Below are 20,310 nucleotides of genomic sequence, written 5' to 3'. Positions count from 1 at the left end.
GTCCCTTCCAACTCTGTTGTTGTTGTTGTTGTTGTTGTTATTATTATTATTATTATTACAGCATGAAGATAGCAAGTATGTCAACCACGATACGGGAATTTCACCCAGTGTTGTTCTGGAAAATTTTCTTGATCTAAAAATCCTACCAACCAAAAATCAGTATGTGCTCCAATACAGAAAAGCCTTTGATGATTGTGTTGATCTTAGAAAAATGGGAAACGTGCTTAGAAAATGGAAAAGTGCTTAGAAAAATGGAAAACCCAGATGATGCACTTCTTAATCCTCATGCAAAACCTCTACACAGGACAGGAAGACATAGTCCAGACCAGAGGTTCCCAATCTTTTTCGGTTTGCGGCTCCCATAACACTTCGGATTTTTTCCGTGGCTCCCTTAATAGGTACATCCGATTTTTTTTTTTAATTTTTGTCTTTTTTTCTGAATTTTTTTCTGAAAGCTGAAATCTTTTCTGTTAACTTTAAAATGTGCATATTGCCTCCTTGTAAAGAGAGATTCAACACATTCAACTTTTCAAAGATATCACATAGGTATGTGAGTTTAATCAAAAAGTCTGTTTCTACAAAGTGTTTGGCATACTCATGTTTTGCTGATGGACGCGCCGTCTCCTTTGATGGGAGCGGCCTCTGTGGAACTTTCCCAGGCGTGGGGGTCCCTGCTTCGGTCTCGGAGTTTGGCCTCTCGCGATCCCCTTGTTCCCTCGGGTCTCCGCCTTGTGGAGGAGGTGGCTGTTCTCGCCTCCAGCCTGGCTCACCTGGGAGGAACTAACGGGGTGGTTTTGCTATTTTCTGCGCAGCCCCTCTTTCCCGATGCCGTCGAGCGTGGTGGCCGCGGCCGTGTTGGGCAGCATGTCGGGTGGTCTGGGAGGCCAGTGGCGTCGCGGGCAGACTGGAGGGGAGGTGCGCCGTTGCTTCGTCAGGCGGCGGGTCTGGGCGGGCGCTGTGGTTCAGGCGGGCGGGCGGGGCCGGAGCTCGCGCTTCTCCTTTGGTCCGTCGTCGGCGTCTGCCATCTTCCTGCCTGCTGTGGCCTGCCCCGCGGGGGGTGTGGGTGCGGCTGCGCGGGGGTCCCTTGGCTTTTGGAGTTGTCCCGAGTTGCGGTGTGCGAGTCCCGGTCGCTGCGGCTGTGTCCGGCTTTGTGCGTCTGGGATCTCGCGGCACCGCGTGTGGAGCGGACGCTGCTTCTTCGCGGCTCCCTTGTGGCGGTGGCGCGGCTCCCTGGGGAGCCGCGGCTCACAGTTTGGGAATCACTGGTCCAGACTGAATTTGGTAAAACAGTGGCCCTAGGCTGGCAAAGGACTGCAACAAGGTTTTATACTCTCTCCTTACTTATTCAACTTACCCTAATCCTGCCCTATTATCATAGTGGTTCTATCTTCCTCCACAATTTTTTCCTTCTTCCTGAATCCCCAGGCAATATCCTCTTACATTATGGATCACTGCATAGTTTTCTTGAGTTGTGAGAAAATTAGACTGATTTAAAAAAAAAAAAAGCAGTTGCTTTGGTCTCTTTTTTCACATTTTCCTTCCTGAATATTGTATTTTTCCTTTTCTCATCACTATCGATCAGCAAAGCCTAAAACCTCACAAAATAACTTTCCTATGTACATGTCTACTTTCTCTCTTTCTGTCTCCCCACCATTTCTGTGAAGCATCATATTTTTAGTTATTTATTGTAGTTTTTCAACTAATTAAAAAAAAAACCTTTTAGTTTCTGGAAATAAAAGATACTGTCTAATGTTATGTACTGTACAAAGGCACTTCTTAATGAAAGTATTATTATTCCAGTTACTTGCACTTGGTTCTTATTTATTTTGATCAAAAAGTGTTGGGTTTTAACTCCCTTTACTGGAGAAGCCTGCTGACACAGCCATGATCACAGGAAAATACTTTTGTCTTTTTTCCCCCCCCGGACAAGTTTATTCTCTGAATATAGTGAAGTAGCTTTCTGAAATGCGCTGAATGATTATGTCATTTGCTGGACTAACATTAGTGCCCACTCAAACCCAGCAGTGCAAATCCTCCACGTTATTTATAGAATCACTTTAAACATTTATAGCTGTCTAACTTGTTCAAAGAAATAAGGCTATTCAATACAAGTGTTTAAGTATGCTAACTAGAATATTCCACAAAAATGTAGGGCATCACTTTTTTTGCAATACCTTCTACTGCAACTAGGGTGACCTCTGTTTTCAGTGTTTTTGAGGCAAATACATACTTAATTTGAACACAGCAATACTATTAAGTTTCTTGAATTTAATTGTTGCGTTTCAACACCTGAAAATTATTTCAACATTAAGAATATTGTACAAAGATAACGTATATTTCTCATCAAGATCTCACACTGATCCTTCTTTTTCCACAGAAAGAGGGACAAGAAGCAGTGCCAAAACTTGAAGCAAGGTGCAGCAATCATTAAATGAATTTAACCCCAGGTCGTCTTCTCCTTTATGCAGAAAAATATATTGTTCTTTGTTTGCTTTGCACTTTTTTTCTTTTGAAGTCTTTCTGCAGTATTTTTTTTATGTTGACAGTGTACTTACCAGGTAGTAGCCACAAGATACTATATTTATCCATATTACACTTTTTTCTGCAATTGCTCTACTTTTTGAGGACACAAAATCCCCTGAAGCAGCAAGATTCAGCAAAGTATATATACTGCATAGGAAATCGTTTAGGTATCTCTATATTCTTACAAAAATAACCCGACTGTTACCCAGAGATACTAAAGCAATTATTTTACAAACTTAACAAAAATATGTCTGAAAGTATTACTGTCACCAAGCTCCAATTATACTTAACTTCTAATACAAGGCTAGGTTTTTATTTGTTACAACTATTTTTGTGCCAGTTTTTCCTATTAGTAGAACATTATGCTCCTTTGCCAAACAAATTCCTATTAACATATTTTCTTTTAAAATTTTAATCCATAAAGCCTTGCCATAATATCAGAATCCCTCAACAATAATTTATTGAATTCAGCAGTAAACAGATCATTGCTGTGATTTATTATTATCCTATCTCCCTATCACTGTAGTTTCCCAAACATTTTGTCAGTAAGTGGTAAAAAATGGAAATAATTGAAAAGGCTCTCAATATGTTATTATGTAATACCTAAGCAATTTAGCATGACGCTTGGTATTAGACTGTTGGAATGTAACTTTCTGACATAAAAAAAGCTCTCCAGAAATTTGAACATACATAAGTTTATATCTAAACTACAATGCGGGCTACATTGAACAAATCAATCACATTATGACTCATGCTTTCAGTCATGTTTTGATGAACAAGCTATAGTAGTCTGATTCTCTCACTATAGTAAGTCAATATGAATAAAGTCAATGATTGGGTTCACACAGTGTAAATAAAACCAAATAAATTATATTATAAATTAGCAGGATGTGTTAATCGAGAATTCCCTGATGATAGCTTAATGCTTAAAATAATATTAATGAAATGACAAACACCTCCAATTTCACAGGAAATCATTCTGTCAAACCTAACATTTCAACAATGCCAATTCTGAGTTATCTCATTGTATTATATAAATAAGTATATTTTTTTAAAAAAATATTTATACCCAGACCTTGAAACACCAGGGCCCAATTCACACATCACAATATGTCATTATTTGCTTAGGAACAGTTTGTTTGATAAACTCAAATTGGCTGGATTCACAGAACATGCTAATTAGCTATGATATAACAAAAATTCCACAGTGGCTAGACAAACCAAGGAAAAAACCATTACAAATGGATACATACCATCCCAAATTATGTTTGGGAATTAGACCAATGACCCAAACAGGTAGATCCTACCACCAGATCATAAAGTAGGCTACAATGGTACAGATTGTCTCTTCATTTATTGTTCGTGTCAGCGTAGATATTTTTCCATACAGCTTACCTGTCCTAGTCAAGTAATCTATGCTAATTGTGAACCTTGACATTAAAAATTTCAGAGAGTTCAGAGGCCATTATCCTGAAAAATTTATCCTGTGGCATGATGTGACAATTGCATAATCCAGAGACAAATGATGAAATTCTCAGAATGATTCAGGAATGTAAAACATACTGAAGAGAAATTCCAAAGCTTTTCCATGTCTCAGGAGCAATCAATATGGAAGGTAATTGAATGGCTTTAGAGCATAAAAAGGTTTGGAAAACTATAGGAAATTGTTTACTTCCTTCTCATCTTTTTTTTTGTCTAAGGCACTCCACAGTACAGTACAGTATGGCAAAGTTCAAGATGTGTCATTCAGGAATATGAACTATAATTACACACAACATTAAACAATTCTAGAAGCTTTACTATTCAATAGCTCCTCAACTGCAAGTGTTATATGTAAGCCATAGCAATACTTAAAAATGCTGTACATTGTTATGAATAAGTGTGTTTCCTTATCCTGGAAATCTATCTGTATTACTTTAAAAAACATTATATAGACAGACCATAGAAGAAGAGGTTTTAGAAAGTAATAAAAATGCTATTGCTTTAGTTTTTAATACTGTCTAAAATAAAGATGTGCATTTTATTCCAAGGAAATCAACGTTATTACAATTTACTTTGTTTTGGAAGATCTATTATTTCATTACTTTTAATGCAAAGGGAAAGTGATTGAAGTCTATGATCTGCTTCACATCTACCATTTGAACTGTATGTAAATGTTTCAGAATGATCAGGTTATTATAATTTAGTTTCACTGTGCTCTATAGTTCAACAAAGCTCAGCATGTGATATGATGAGGACTGAGAGTTGGGTGTTATACTATGGGATACAGGATCTGGGCTGCAAACAGCATCTACACAGCAGGAAATGGTAGCTGTCAGGTGGCCATAGTTTCACCTAATGATAGCAGCTCAGGTCCGATACTCATACTTCCATTATTGTTTGAGTTCTGAGGACCCACTAAAACACAACTGAGACACACCAGGCATGTCTTTAGTTCTTGAATCAGAAGAAAAGTATGTCTTCATAATTTGCACTGACTTGATGGCCAAGCTCTAAACTGACTGCAGGTTGCCATGTCTTTTTAGATTTACAGTGAGACAATTTAATGGCAGTAATTGATGGATTCTCCTGACTTAAACTCTCCTCTTCACCAGAATTATCAACTAACAGGAAACATGACTCATTGCCATAATTTGAGATGGATGGACTTGGGAAAAGGTGGGCAGGTGCCAGGAATGGTGTCACAATTTGTTTTGCCAAACCTGTACAAAGGATCACTAGTTCAGCCTGTGTTCTTACATTAGTTTTAGTAGAAAAAGTTGACTTTTATCATGTAGAACCAAAATTCTAAGTGACCTTGAGAGTAATGCTGCATGGGTGACTATTAGCCTTCCATCTGATGAAGAGAAAAGGCAATGTTTTATTGGCCAGTCTGATAGAATGAGGAATGAAGAAGATCACTGGATTTGAAAACTGTTTCTCTTTTTTTTTAAATAAAGTTTATTAAATATACAATTTAAAAACATTAGACATAGTGCGACTTGTCTGACACATACTTTTCTAACACTTTGAAAACTGTTTCTCAATTCTGCATTGTTACGGTTTATAATGCCACAGCATTATAAAGCAAACCCGGAACAATTGGGTCAGAAGAGGACTCCGCAAAATGCTCAACTTTACACCTGCACCTAACACCAGTTCCCATGTTGTGTAAGGCATTGCCAAACTCACAGTGATGATATTCACACCTAATATGACAAGCATAACTCCCCATTTAATAGGTAGTGTGAACACAGGAAAGTCAAAACATACTGAAATTGGAATTAAAATACATTACATTTGTCAGACTGTCTACAGCCTTGAGAGAACTATTCCAACATTTCTATTACTGGGTCCTGTGAATCAGGCTGTAATCACAACTACAGGTAGACCATAATTGAGCCCAAAATTCCTGCTGCTAAGCAGGGATGGATTCCACTTATTTCGCTACCAGTTTGCAATGGGAGTACCTGCACACTTGCTTCACTCATGCGCAGCACTTCTGCGCATGCGCAGAGCATCTGTGATAACATCCAGGAGAGTGGGCAGAGCCCCCCACCGGCGTTACTACTGGTTCACAAAATCTGGACTGACTCAGTAGCAATCCATGACTGCTGCTAAGCAAGACACTTATTAAATGAGTTTTGCCCCATTTTACGACCTTTCTTGCTTTAGTTGTTAAGTGAATCACCGCAGTTGTTAAATTAGTAACATGGTTGTTAGGTGAATCTGGTTTCTCCCTTGATTTTGCTTGTCAGAAGGTCACAAAAGGTGATCACATGACCCCAGGACACTGCAACCATCATAAATATGAACTGGCGTCCAAATATGTCAAGCGTCCAAATTTTGAACACCTGAATATGGGGATGTTGTACAGCGACCATCGGTGCCGCTATAACTCCAAACAATCACTAAACAAACTGCTGTCAGTCAAGGACTATCTGTACACTAAATCAGGGGTGAAATGCTCCCAGTATGGACCGGATCGCCCGATCCAGTAGCAATGGCAGGTGGTGGTTCGGAGAACCGGTAGCAAAAATCTCTGCACGCCCCCCCATGCCCAGCTGAACCATGCGATCATCAGAGGGTTTGTTTTTTTTTAAATAAAGTTTATTAAATATACAATTTAAAAACATTAGACATAGTGCGACTTGTCTGACACATACTTTTCTAACACTTTGAAAACTGTTTCTCAATTCTGCATTATTACGGTTTATAATGCCACAGCATTATAAAGCAAACCCGGAACAATTGGGTCAGAAGAGGACTCCGCAAAATGCTCAACTTTACACCTGCACCTAACACCAGTTCCCATGTTGTGTAAGGCATTGCCAAACTCACAGTGATGATATTCACACCTAATATGACAAGCATAACTCCCCATTTAATAGGTAGTGTGAACACAGGAAAGTCAAAACATACTGAAATTGGAATTAAAATACATTACATTTGTCAGACTGTCTACAGCCTTGAGAGAACTATTCCAACATTTCTATTACTGGGTCCTGTGAATCAGGCTGTAATCACAACTACAGGTAGACCATAATTGAGCCCAAAATTCCTGCTGCTAAGCAGGGATGGATTCCACTTATTTCGCTACCAGTTTGCAATGGGAGTACCTGCACACTTGCTTCACTCATGCGCAGCACTTCTGCATGCGCAGAGCATCTGTGATAACATCCAGGAGAGTGGGCAGAGCCCCCACGGCGTTACTACTGGTTCACAAAATCTGGACTGACTCAGTAGCAATCCATGACTGCTGCTAAGCAAGACACTTATTAAATGAGTTTTGCCCCATTTCGACCTTTCTTGCTTTAGTTGTTAAGTGAATCACCGCAGTTGTTAAATTAGTAACATGGTTGTTAGGTGAATCTGGTTTCTCCCTTGATTTTGCTTGTCAGAAGGTCACAAAAGGTGATCACATGACCCCAGGACACTGCAACCATCATAAATATGAACTGGCGTCCAAATATGTCAAGCGTCCAAATTTTGAACACCTGAATATGGGGATGTTGTACAGCGACCATCGGTGCCGCTATAACTCCAAACAATCACTAAACAAACTGCTGTCAGTCAAGGACTATCTGTACACTAAATCAGGGGTGAAATGCTCCCAGTATGGACCGGATCGCCCGATCCAGTAGCAATGGCAGGTGGTGGTTCGGAGAACCGGTAGCAAAAATCTCTGCACGCCCCCCCATGCCCAGCTGAACCATGCGATCATCAGAGGGTTTGTTTTTTTTTACTTTTAAAAAAAACCCTTGGCCAAAAAAATGCTTTTAAAAGTTTTTTAAAAAGCCTCTGATGATCACATGGCTCAGCTGGGATCGTCAGAGGAGCCTTTTAAAAGAATTTTTTCTACAAGCTCTTCAGCTGAAGAGGTTGTAGAAAAAATGCTTTTAAAAGTAAAAAAAAAAAGTTGGCCACACCCATCCAGTCACATTACCACAACCACCACCACCAAACCACACCCACAGAACCGGTAATAGCAAATTCTACATTTCACCCCTGCACTAAACCTACTCTCCACAGATAGTCTCACTCATAAAACTCCCAACACTGTACAGCAAGGCTACAATCCTATGGAAATTAACTTGGAAATAAGTCCCCTGATCCTAGTGAAGCATTTTTCAAAGTAATCTCATCACCCAACAACAGTTGCAGGTGTTTACCGAGAGTGCCAGTTTTACTATAATGTTGGAAATAGCACTACAAAAGCCTCCATAACTGTTTGCAGATGGGCTATTCTATAATAATGTCTTTTATAGTTTCCCTTGGCCTAACATGAAAACTGAAATGATAAAAAGAAAACAATGTTAGCACTTTAACCACAGAGCATGTCTCTTGTTAGAGTGTTTGTCTAGATATTATGCAGTATGTTGGTGTAGGTGTGGGTATGGGTATGGATATGCCATAAGTGTTTTAGAGAACATGTCTATGCAAAACATCTAATTCTTTTGTATCATGCAGACAAGCTCATGTTCTTATTCAAATGACACTATAAAACTCCCAGACAATTCTTCTTTGGGATTACTGCAGATAAAGTAGTACCAGAGAGGTTGCAGATAAGGTAGTACTAGAGAGGCTGCGGAGCAGTTGCTGTAGGCTGTTGAATAGGAGAGTAAGATCAAAGAAAAAGAAGAAGACATGCTAAAGGCAGCCACTCATTTGCAGCATCCTAAAACACCCCTTTTTGCTGCAATCAGAACATGCCTGGAACGATGGAGCTGGCTGCATGCTGAAAAAATTGGGGTGGGGGAGCTGCCTTCGCTTTCCCAAGCCTCTGGTAATTGAGGAAAGCTCCTGCAAAGCTGTACAGAACACTATCAATCCTGAAATAAAATGTTCCAGCTTGCAATTCCAATGGGTTAAAACCACCAAGCAGATACTTAGTTAGATCCTGTGGAAGCAAATCTCTGCTAAGAATCATGTTGAATTTTCTTGCATTCTGCTGTGGGGGTTTCCCATGCATCCACCCTTTTGCGGAGGAGGCTGCTTTGTGCTGCACTTTCAGAGTCTCCTGAACCTTTGGAACTCCCTGCTATGCAGCTTCCTTCTGTCCCACTGAGGAAGCTTCCTAGGCATTCAGTCCTTCATGTGGTGGGGGTGGCTGTTAACATGCAGCTCATGTCAGGCCTCCAAAAGACTCCCCACCCCGCTGACGCACTCCTCATTCTCGATCATCCCGGTCATGGCGGTCCCAAAAGTGCTTTTCCAAAAGGTAGGTTTTTCTTGGGTTTTTTTTTTCCTTTGAAAAAGTTTCGCTTCTTGGATGTGGAGCAAAAGGTTTTGAAAGGGAAAAAAAAAAACCAAGAAAATCCAGCTGCCATTTGGAAAAGCACTTTTGGGATACTTACTTGCAACTAAATAACCAGTGAGACTGTTTAACGACTGCAAGGGAATTGCAATTATCAAACAAAGCAGTCACTTGATGAATTGCTTAACGGCTGCTTCACTCAGTGACTGAGATTTCAGGCTGGTCTGGTCATTAAGCGAGGACTACCTGTAACAGTTATGCCATTTCTAAGTCTGGTAGGTTTATGTGAAGATTTTTGATCTATCTCAGCTGATAATAGATGAATAAGAGAGGAAAGAATCTTTGTATTCTAAAATGATTGCTTACGTGTTTTTATCATTTTTTCCATAGTAAACCACATATAACCTCTCTGCTCTGCTTCACATTGAGGAGCAGGTTGCATTGGCTCATTAAGTTTCCTGTTATAAAATAGACTCATTATATGAGATAGGTGATCATGTAAGTTCTGTGAGTAAAATTAAAAAATAATTAATCAAAGGCTTCCAAACATTATAAGCCAACTTTTGATTTCCTGGTTTTATTCAGTATCCTACTTGAAGATAGAAGGAAAGCTGGTGTTTTTGTATAAGATTCATACATTGGCTTGTTAAACTGAGACCTGATCTTCCAAATGTGCCCACTTCTCTTCATATGAACTGAATATACCTTGATGATCATAGGGAAACAGCTTGTGCTCGTGTCTCTTAGAACAGTAATAAACGATCAATATCTACACTGATAAATTCTGGGTTTATCAGTGATACAGAATTAATACATCTTTTAGAAAGAAAACTGCCTTCTGAAACACTTCCTATGCTTCCCTCCCCCCCCCACCCACAGGTACCCTCACCTGCCTCTTATCAGACCATGTGGTAGACTGAAAATCCTGCTTACCTTGAAAACTGCTGTTGCAGTCCACACATTTGAACCCTGTGGCGCTCAGATTCCAGGGTCATTTCTTGTAGTCTTTTTTCACTTTCAAATCTCAAATGTCGCTCTTCCTCCAACTCATGTACCAGTTTCTCACGCTTAAAAAAAAAAAAAAAAGCAAGTGACAAAATTAAGCAGAGTTCCAATGTGTGAAGCTTAAGACCTAGGCTGCTACTGCTATTGAAAGACAATCATGTAGAAGAAGAGGTAGTAAAAACTTTACCCTGGGTCACTCCCCTTCAACCAAGAGCCCATCAGATGATTAGAATTTCAAAAAACCACAAAGGTGTCCTTTTTTTTTTTGAATTTATATCCCGCCCTTCTCCGAAAACTCAGGGCGGCTTACAATGTGTCAAGCAACAGTCTTCATCCATTTGTATATTATATACAAAGTCAACTTAATTGCCCCCAACAATCTGGGTCCTCATTTTACCTACCTTATAAAGGATGGAAGGCTGAGTCAACCTTGGGCCTGGTGGGGCTTGAACCTGTAGTAATTGCAAGCAGCTGTGTTAATAACAGACTGACTTAGTCCGTTGAGCCACCAGAGGCCCTTGCATAACGACCGCCCTATTTAGTGAGATAATTCAAGTTTACAACAATCCTGAAAAAAATAACTTTGCCACTGTTCCTTGCACTGTCCTTGTGACAGTTCAGCATCCCTGTGGCCATATAAAAAAGATTTGATTATTTTGCAAACAGAAAGCATCTACAACCATTACAGTATCCCATGATTGTCATTTAACTGCTTCATAGCCAATCTTTGACATGCAGAATCAATGGAGAAATCAGCAATAAAATTGCAAGTCACAGTTATGCTTAATGAGGTGATTTGCTGAATGAATGTAGCGGAAATGAGTTCCTTAGTCTATTGCAGGCCTGTCAAACTGGTGGCCCGTGGGCCGGATACATCACGTACAGGCCACGCCCACCCCAGTTCCACAAAGGCAAAAAAACGTCATGATCTGGTTTGACACCCATGCTCTATTGGGGTCATATATCTTGCTTAATGACCATGTTACTTAGCAATAGCCCTTCCCATTCCCAATTGTGGTAGTTAAGTGAGAATTACTAGTCATTTCCTAACCATCAAGGCTACTGGCCCTATAAATTGCAAATTCATGAAAAGTTGGGTGGTATACAAGTTTAATAAATTATTGTTGCTTTCACTATTTTTTTTACTTACAGAGCTATTTTCACTAAAATATTTTTTAACTATAATAACAAAATACAGAATAAAAACAAAGTACAACCTGATACCAACAATTTAAAAGAAAATAATGAGAGCAGCTGAATTTAAAGGAAAAAAATTGAATAATTATGTTTATTTTTTAATTTTTGGCAGAAACCCCCACAGTTGTTAAGTGTGCTTCAGAAAGTAAGAACCACTTCAGAGAATGCATCCTGCCTTACTACAACTGAAGTACTGTAGACCTGTTGGAGACAGCAGGGAATCATCTCCTGAATTTACAGTTCGTAATAGTCGGGTCCTGAGCATCTGAAGACCAAATACAGCTGAAATAGAAAATATGGCAGCATACATATATTTGCTACTCAGCTATTTCTTCTTTGTGACCAGTTCAACAAATTTAATTTTTCATGGAGAGCAGTCAACTCTGTATGATATTCAAAGCTTTATAGATACATTAATGGTTAAGTAGGGGTAATTAGAAATAGAAAGTTCAAAGAAAGATGAAATGAAGAAAGCACAGACAGCGATAATTACCTTATTATCTGTGCCTAATCATAAAGCAGCTGTTGAATGACAACAGATATTTCTAAACCGCTGAGCTGATAAACAAATATGACAAATATATTATCTAAAATATAGAGGACAGAGAGAACTTTCTTTGTAATAAAAATATCACTAAATTGTCATATTTCATTTTCTAAATTTTATTTCCTTCCAATATCATTCTTTACAATCCTACTGACAACCATTAAGTGCACATATTCCTGTATCGCAATCAGTCAGCCAGTGGTGAAATTGGGCCTCTGTGGCTCAGACTGGTAAGACAGTCTGTTATTAACACAGCTGCCTGCAATTACTGCAGGTTCTAATCCCACCAGGCCCAAGGTTGACTCAGCCTTCCATCCTTTATAAGGTAGGTAAAATGAGGACCCAGATTGTTGGGGGCAATAAGTTGACTTTGTATATAAATATACAAATAGGATGAAGACTATTGCTAACATAGTGTAAGCCGCCCTGAGTCTTCGGAGAAGGGCGGGATATAAATGCAAATAAAAAAAAATAGTTAAGGTTCTTTCATGCAGTCAATCGAAGAATTCCTTTCTCCACTGGAAAATACAAGACTTCCATTTCTCCAATAGTAGGATCCATAAGCCCTTCTCCATCATGAAAAGGTTAGAACTTTAGGAGAAAGTGTGTGTATGTGTGTGTACTTACGTAATATTTACCCCTAAAAGCTTTAACTTTTTCATGATGGACAAAGGCCATGTACACACATACACACACACACCATTTCCTTGTTTGTGGGCTGCCATGAGTTTCAAATATATTTGATGCTTATAACCTAAATTTTATGAAATACCCACAGTACAGTATTGTATCAAATTTTAGGCATATAATTTTATTACAGAGTAAAAAAAGCTTTCTTAGTATTAAGCCATTATTTGCACAAGCTGTGGTATTATAAATCATACTGGATAATAAATTTATAATAGCAGTAACCAAGAGATCAAAATATGAGCCAGAAAAAGATCTCAAAGACAGTGATATATAAGCAGATGTCTTTAGAGGCGGGTTATAAGAGATTAAACGAAATACCTATGCATATTGTAAACTATGGAGAATTACACAGAGGAGACAGGACTTACGTGAAGCAAATCTCACATAAATATTTGGAAGTGTGAATGTTTAAAATGGGAAATAATAATATATGGAAATAAATTTCCATAAAAGAAATTTAGTAACCTAATTAAATTAGCCAATTAAAATGTATTGTTACTATCTCATGGTTTTGCAAATGCTGAAAAGGATACTTACAGGAAGCTTTGAATATAGAATATAGTGCAATATAGTGAAATATTTCACACCATCAGAATTCCGCAAAACTTAAATCCATTAAAACCAGTGCTGAGGCTCCTCTCTCACGGTTAGGATAGAAATGCATGTTAAGCAAAACGGATGTAATTCCTAAATGGTTAATTACAGATTATTGTAAATTGACAAGGGACATTTGCAAGGTAGATATGGCATTTATATATGGCCATTTTTAAATCAGTCATATTCACCCACCTTCCCCATTAAATATATCGTCTACGTATCACTTCCTGGAAAATCCAAAGTTCTTATAGTTGCAAAAAAGAGTAAGGGAAAAGCAAGAAATTACAGAGGAATCTTGCCTGCATATTTTTCATGAAAATTGTGTTTCCTGTATCCCCTGAAAAACAGATTTCAACAACCTCAAGCACCATGCACCATGTCATCCAGGGTTTTCTGACAAAGCTTGGAGCAGGTGTCTCTGTAAGCTACTTCACAACAGCAAACCCAACATAGGCTATTTCTTCTCCCCTTCATGCAGTGAGGTTAAGTTTTATTTGATCTCAGGAGAAATCTTCTGAATGTGATCTCTCTTTCTGTATAATTTGCAAGTGCAAAACTCACCACTTTGAGTTGAATTTCCAATTATTTGTTTTTATCTTGTTTTTATACCAAATTGGTTTTTATACCAAATTTAATTGTTTTTATACCAAATTGTGCCAAAAGTATTGTGTGTGCACACAAAGCCCTATCAGGTTTAATGTAAGACGCTCTCCTTTGGAAGTATAACTCTGAGCATATGAACAAGAGGAGAGCAGTTTACTTTGACTCAATGGTGGGCTTCAAATAATTTAACAACAGGTTCTGTGCCCTAATGATAGGCTGGGTGGTCATGTGACTGAGTGGGCATAGCCAACTTGATGTCACTCATGTTGAGGGGCGCTTAACCTCACCCAGCCTCTCATGACCATGGGGAGGCTGCAACAATCATAAGTGTGAAAAACAGTCATAAGTCACTTTTTTCAATGTAACTTTGAATGGTCAGCTAAATGAACCGTTGTAAATCAAAGATTACCTGTACAAAAATACAAAAAGCTTCTTTGCTTGCAAAAAGCTGCCCTAAATACCAATCGTTATATTAGAAATGGGGGAATACACACTGAAGATCAATGAGTCACAGCTGTCATGGACAACTAAACCATTCTGTCTGAAACCATCCTTTTCTTCAGCAATACCTGCAACCCAGAGTTACAAATCAGGCAGGGTGCCAAAGCACATTGAGGAATTAAAATAGTTAAAATACAGTGTAGATAGTTAGCACCCACCCCTCTCCTAGAATAATGAAATATTGTAGGAAATATTAAAAAGGCAGAATATTATACTTCCCTGGATGAGAAAAGGAGAAACATGCTCTTGGAAAGCAGCCCCCACCTTTGTTAATAGCTCCAGAAAGACTGGTGCCAAGCTATCTATAAGACAAAAAAATGGGCCATCTTATCTACAAAAGACCTTCAGCTCCAGGGTGACAGGATTAGCCCTCACTTGAGATCCAAACCAGGACAAAGCCATTAACCCATAATAGGAATTGCCCAAAACCCCTTCAACCAAGCCCCTTGGTTGAACAAGATTCAACCAAGCCTGGGACTCTTGACAACCGACAAGGTTACCCCTGCATACCCAGGATTAGCCCTGCAAAGTGGGAAAAGATTTCTTCCAACAACCGGTTCTCTGAACTGCTCAGAAAATTAACATACAGTTCAGGAGAACTGGTGCAAAGCGGCAGGAGCCCACTACTTCTTTGGCCCCTAGCACAGTAAAGCTAGAAAACCAGCACTGATCATCAGTATCAAGTAGGATCATTTTATTTTAAAGGTGCCTGATTTAAACTTTTGTTTAACAGCTTTTGACAAAAAAAAAAATCACCTAGGTAATACTAATTTAAACGGACCGAACTCATAAAAACCACCAACTACACAGATATGACATACTTAAAGAATACTTAAGAGATAGAGAACTTTATCATCTTTCTTAATGTAATGTAAGATAGTCCTTGACTTACAACAGTACATTAAGTGACTGTTTGAAGTTACAGTGGCACTGAAAATAGTGACTTATGATCGTTTTTCAACTTTCAACCATTACAACATCCCCGTGATCACATGATAAAAATTTAGATGCTTGGCAATTGACTTCTGTTATTAACTTAACAACTACAGTGGTAACAGCTGTGGCAAGAAAGGTCCTAAAATGGGGTAAAATTCCCTTAAAAGCTGTCTCACTTAGCACCAGAAATTGTGGATTCAATTGTAGTCGTAAGTTGAGAACTACCGGTATGTGTAAAGGAAACAGATACAATAAAGTCAATAACTAACCTATGTAACCCATCTATTCAAGAAGTGTACATCAACACAATATCAAAGAGTATGATAAAACAAATAATTATGGATCCCACTGAGCAAATTGGGGCATTTTTCTTTCAGTGGACTTCCAAGTGCCCTAGAGGTTAGCACTAAACCAAATCTAGTTGGCAACCTTTTTGCTCTGATGTTTAGAGGCCTTACGCAGGAAAAAAAAAATCTGAAAAGCCGTACATACTGAAACTAGAATCTAAATCAAACCTTTTAAAAAGGTTACATTAGTAGAGAAAGTCACAATAAATACAGTACTATGGAAATGGATCTATCAATGAACAAATGAGAGTAATTTGCATTTTAAAAAAGGTTCTCAAAGCAATTTACATTAACAACTATGCAAATTTGGAAAACGCCAAATGTTAGGAGACTTAGCAAATGGAGAAAGTTACAAAATTTACTGTTTAAGAGATGAAATCTTTATCTACCGACACGTGGAACAGGAAGTACCACTGTTAAACATGTTCCACACATCCAAACACAAAGAGGTAGATATAAAAACTGAGGGATCAGATAATTTGGTTTTTGTTTAGTTTTTTAGTGTTTATTCATAAGTCTGCTATCCCTCTCTCTTTCTCAGCATTAATCTTTATAATTTCTGCAAGAGAATTGGTATGAATATTAAATGCAAAAGCAAAACCAGCATTTTCTTCTAAATATTTCCTTACTTGTTTGATGTGTGTAGAGTTTCTCTGAAAAAATGCCAATTATAAAAATTAATAAAATACATTGTGATTGGCCTAATGGCTGTTTTAGAATCTGATTTCCATCAAAATCAGCAAATTTAGCAAAAGCAGTGGATTATGGGATTCAAAAAACTCAAATATCTTAGGGCATCTTTGTGGCTTCCCTACCATTGAGTATTTCTAGCAAATTGTCTTTCACAACAGGAGAATTCTGGGTTGTGTCTCAGAGTACACAATTTAAATTAATCTAATTTCAGGTAACCCTTTGCTCCCGATCAAGTCCTGTTAAACTAAATATTTATTATCCTGCAATCAATACCTCTTTACAAAAATAAAGCCAGGCATTGACAAATAACCCAGCAGCACATTGCAGCTCTCTTGATAGTAGATTTTGATAACAGGAACAACCATCACTCAAGGTGAAAGGAACAGGAACAGAAAGAAAGGATGAAAATGCTTACAGTTGTAACATTTTATTATATTAGACAAATACGATCACTGAACCCAGTCATGTTAATTAATATAACTCTGTCACTTACTACAGTTCCAAAGTGAACTGCTAAAGGTGACATTTATCTTTTCTGTTTTACCCATACTTATGATAGATTACATTTAAGAAGCCTGAAGTCATAGCAGATATATTATAAAAATTCATTTCTTTGAGAAAGTGGAATAAGCCCTTTTAAAAATGCAATTATACCACATATTATGCTATATGTGATTAAATGGTTAAAAATGAGAATTTAAAAACCAACAACTACTGGAAAGATATTATTCTTCTAAAACTTCATATTTATACTTCAACGATCCTTTAACCCTATCTTCCCTGAAATTCCCAGAAACAGTAGACACTATCAGCATGGCTTAAGTTAACAATGTCCCAATTTGCAAAAAAGTATCGGTGGTGACTGATATTTCAAGCACATCTTAATTCATTATATCAAAAGCTTTATACACAAATACAAACACATACACATACACACACACTGCATGTAGCTCAAAATTGCCACCAAGTATTTATGCCTGAAATTAAGTAGATAATTACATTCTATGTGACATTCATCACTACCACTGAACTTCTGATTGCTGATTCCCTACTAGGGACATCAGGTGACGATGCTACAGTTGCATAGCAACCATTTTTTCCAGATGTAATAATCCTATACCTCTTGGCTTCCTCTTCCAAACTGAATTCATTTTATGTGAATGTGGATATCGTACCCTTTTCCTGAATCTTCCCCTTTTCAATTCTGTGTTTCTACTTCCTATTCAAACACTGCCAATTATCTTGGCTACCTACCAAATTTTCTTCCAGTCTCTTTGACCATTTCCAAAACCTTCACACTCTACCCATCTTTCCTTTGAGTTTGTCTTTCTCAAACCGCTGTCTATTCCTCACTATTTTTTAATATAACTTAGGGGTTCTCCACAACAACTTTCATTCTGAATTTTTAATCCTAGACAAACAAAATGTTTTCCCTATCCCTCCATGAATCCTAACTGAAAAATACTTACTGCCTGATTATTCCAAATTATAATTCTGCTAAACTAGTGGATGTCAAAGATGTTCTACATTACCGCATACCATTTTTTTAAAAGGGTTGCTTTTATTCCTTCCATCAACTTTAACTATTTTCCATCTGTAAATCAAGCAATGTTTTATATTTTCTCTTTCAGTTTTAACTAATTTCCAGATTATTCTAACAGTTTGTGTCATTAGAAAATAAATCTGTTCAACAGCAGGCAATAACAAATTCTGTGTATATTCTTTCCATTTGTCTATAAAGGATGCCAAAAAAGAAATCATGACATCCTAGTAGATATTTTAGCAACAATGGGCAGTGGATTTTATGATTAATACTTTTAGCCTGTGGTGCTGTTCTTTTTCAACCCAAGTAAGTGAATTAAAAGTATTGTTACTCTTTCCAGTATCCACTTCTATTACACAGTAGCTCAAAATTGCCACCAAGTGGTAGGACACTGACTTTATTCAACTTGTTTGGCTTTATTTACCCAGGAATGTGGCAGAATTTTAATTGCAGTTTAAGCAACAGAATGACTGCTGTCAAGCAGCTCTTTTTCTTCCTTATAAATGGAGGATTGATCTATAGTTAGAAATTTAGAAAACTAAACTACATATAAAATTACTGCATACACAAAAGGCAAAAACAAAATTTAGAATAATAAAAATGACAAGCGTTTAGCTCTACTCTTGCTTTTTCCAGCTGTGCAGTCCTGCCAAAGCTAGGAGCATGAAAAATTATCATTGCCAAATAGTAGTTTAATTATGTGAAACAACAACTGGGGCCAATAAAATTGCAGTCACTACTAAAACTGCTTGTCATCTTCCACAGGCTAATAAACAGAAGCTATTAGGCTTATTGTCTTGTATAATCTTGTGTAGAGATTCTGGTTTCTAAACTTAAAAGCACTAGTACCAAATATATAATGTACTATGTACTATACTGTAGCAGCAGCAAAAACAAGAACATTAATCCTTTACAGCAGGGTCTCCAAATCTTGGCAACTTTAAGACTTGTGGACTTCAATTCCCAGTGTCCCTCAGCCAGCTTGCTGGCTGAGAGACACTGGGAATTGAAGTCCACAAGTCTTAAAGTTGCCAAGATTTGGAGACCCCTGCTTTACAAGTTAGTCCTTCACTTACAACAGGTCATTTAGTGACTGTTTAAACTTACAATGGCACAGAAAGTGACTCATGATTGTTTTTCACACTTACTGTATGACCATTGCAGCATCCCCATGGTCAGGTAATCAAAATTTAGATGCTTGGCAACTAACTCATATTTATGATGTCCCGGGGTCACATAATCACCTTCTGTGACCTTCTGACAAGCAAAGTCAATAGGGAAGCTAGATTCACTTAACCACTGTGTTACTAACTTAACAATTTCAGTGATTTAACTAGCAATTGCAACAAAAAAGATCGTAAAATGGGGCAAAACTCCTTTAACAACTGTCTCATTTAGTTGAGGAATTTTGGCCTCAATTGTGATTGTAACTTGAGGACTACCTATGTAGTCTGATTTAAATTATCTAGGATATTGTCACCAGTAAATGAAAGTATGCAGTTTTGAAATCCATCTTGTAATCATGAAACATTTCCCATTTATTCATCTGTAATGCAAGGGGCCAAAACTAAAACTGACTTTCTACCCTAATTAATTCTATATTTGAAGTTGTATGCTATATATGCATTAAAAAAAAGTAAGAATGCTTGCATACTCAAATAATTGATTTTTTATCTTAAAACCACAAAGCTACTCAAAAATGAATTTGCAAATGTAATTGAGCTTCTAATAGCTTCTAGAGGCATTAATTAAAGAAGTCTAATTTCCCTAAATTAAACATAATGAAAAGTTTTTGAGATGAAATAAAACCAGAAAAAAATGTGAGGCCAAAGATAATTTATATGAAAATATGATATTCACAAGTATGAAATATAAACCCAATTCAATAGCAAAATAAACAATCTCTGCCTTGATCCAGTTATAGTGGGTATTCTCTATTGCTAGATATTAGATGCTAGATAGTATCTCTGTTATTAGATACTAGCAAGCTTTGCTATTTTATCAAACTAATTACGATTCCACAAGGTCTGGTCTCATCCTGATATACACAGTCAAGAACAGAAAGACCTTGAACAATCATAAATTCATTCATAAGTGTGTGCACAATATGGAGTAACTTCTATTACACCCAGTTAATAAAAGCTGCAAAGGTCTATAGATCTAATTTCAAGAAATCCTGCTCAAATTTTATTGATTCTCCTTTTCTCACTACCTACCCTTGACTCTGACTGCAATCTTTCTTGACTGCAATTGTGAATTTCTTTTGTCAAATTCACAATTGTTGTTATTACCATCAATGATTGCCTACAATACTTAATACAGTATAGATAGATCATTGATCATTGATCTTGTGCACCAAAACCTCTGTTAATTTTCAGAATACTTCCCTGCT

General features: G+C 37.5%; 1 protein-coding gene across 9 annotated transcripts in view; it reads right to left on the bottom strand.

Annotated features, from left to right (window-relative positions):
- NCKAP5 (NCK associated protein 5) overlaps nt 1-20,310 on the bottom strand; it is a 638,109-nt gene that overhangs the window by 347,154 nt on the left and 270,645 nt on the right. For all 9 annotated transcript variants that reach the window (XR_009156463.1, XM_058194176.1, XM_058194167.1 and 6 more), the window contains one exon: nt 10,193-10,326. Coding sequence is in view for 8 of the 9 variants with exons in the window: in XM_058194176.1 (XP_058050159.1) it covers nt 10,193-10,326 (134 nt within the window). In the remaining variant the exon portion in view is untranslated. The remainder of the gene's footprint in view (nt 1-10,192; nt 10,327-20,310) is intronic.

The sequence above is a fragment of the Ahaetulla prasina genome, chromosome 1, assembly GCF_028640845.1.
Source record: "Ahaetulla prasina isolate Xishuangbanna chromosome 1, ASM2864084v1, whole genome shotgun sequence".
Classification (NCBI taxonomy): domain Eukaryota; kingdom Metazoa; phylum Chordata; class Lepidosauria; order Squamata; family Colubridae; genus Ahaetulla; species Ahaetulla prasina.
This window is presented reverse-complemented; position numbering and strand designations above follow the sequence as displayed.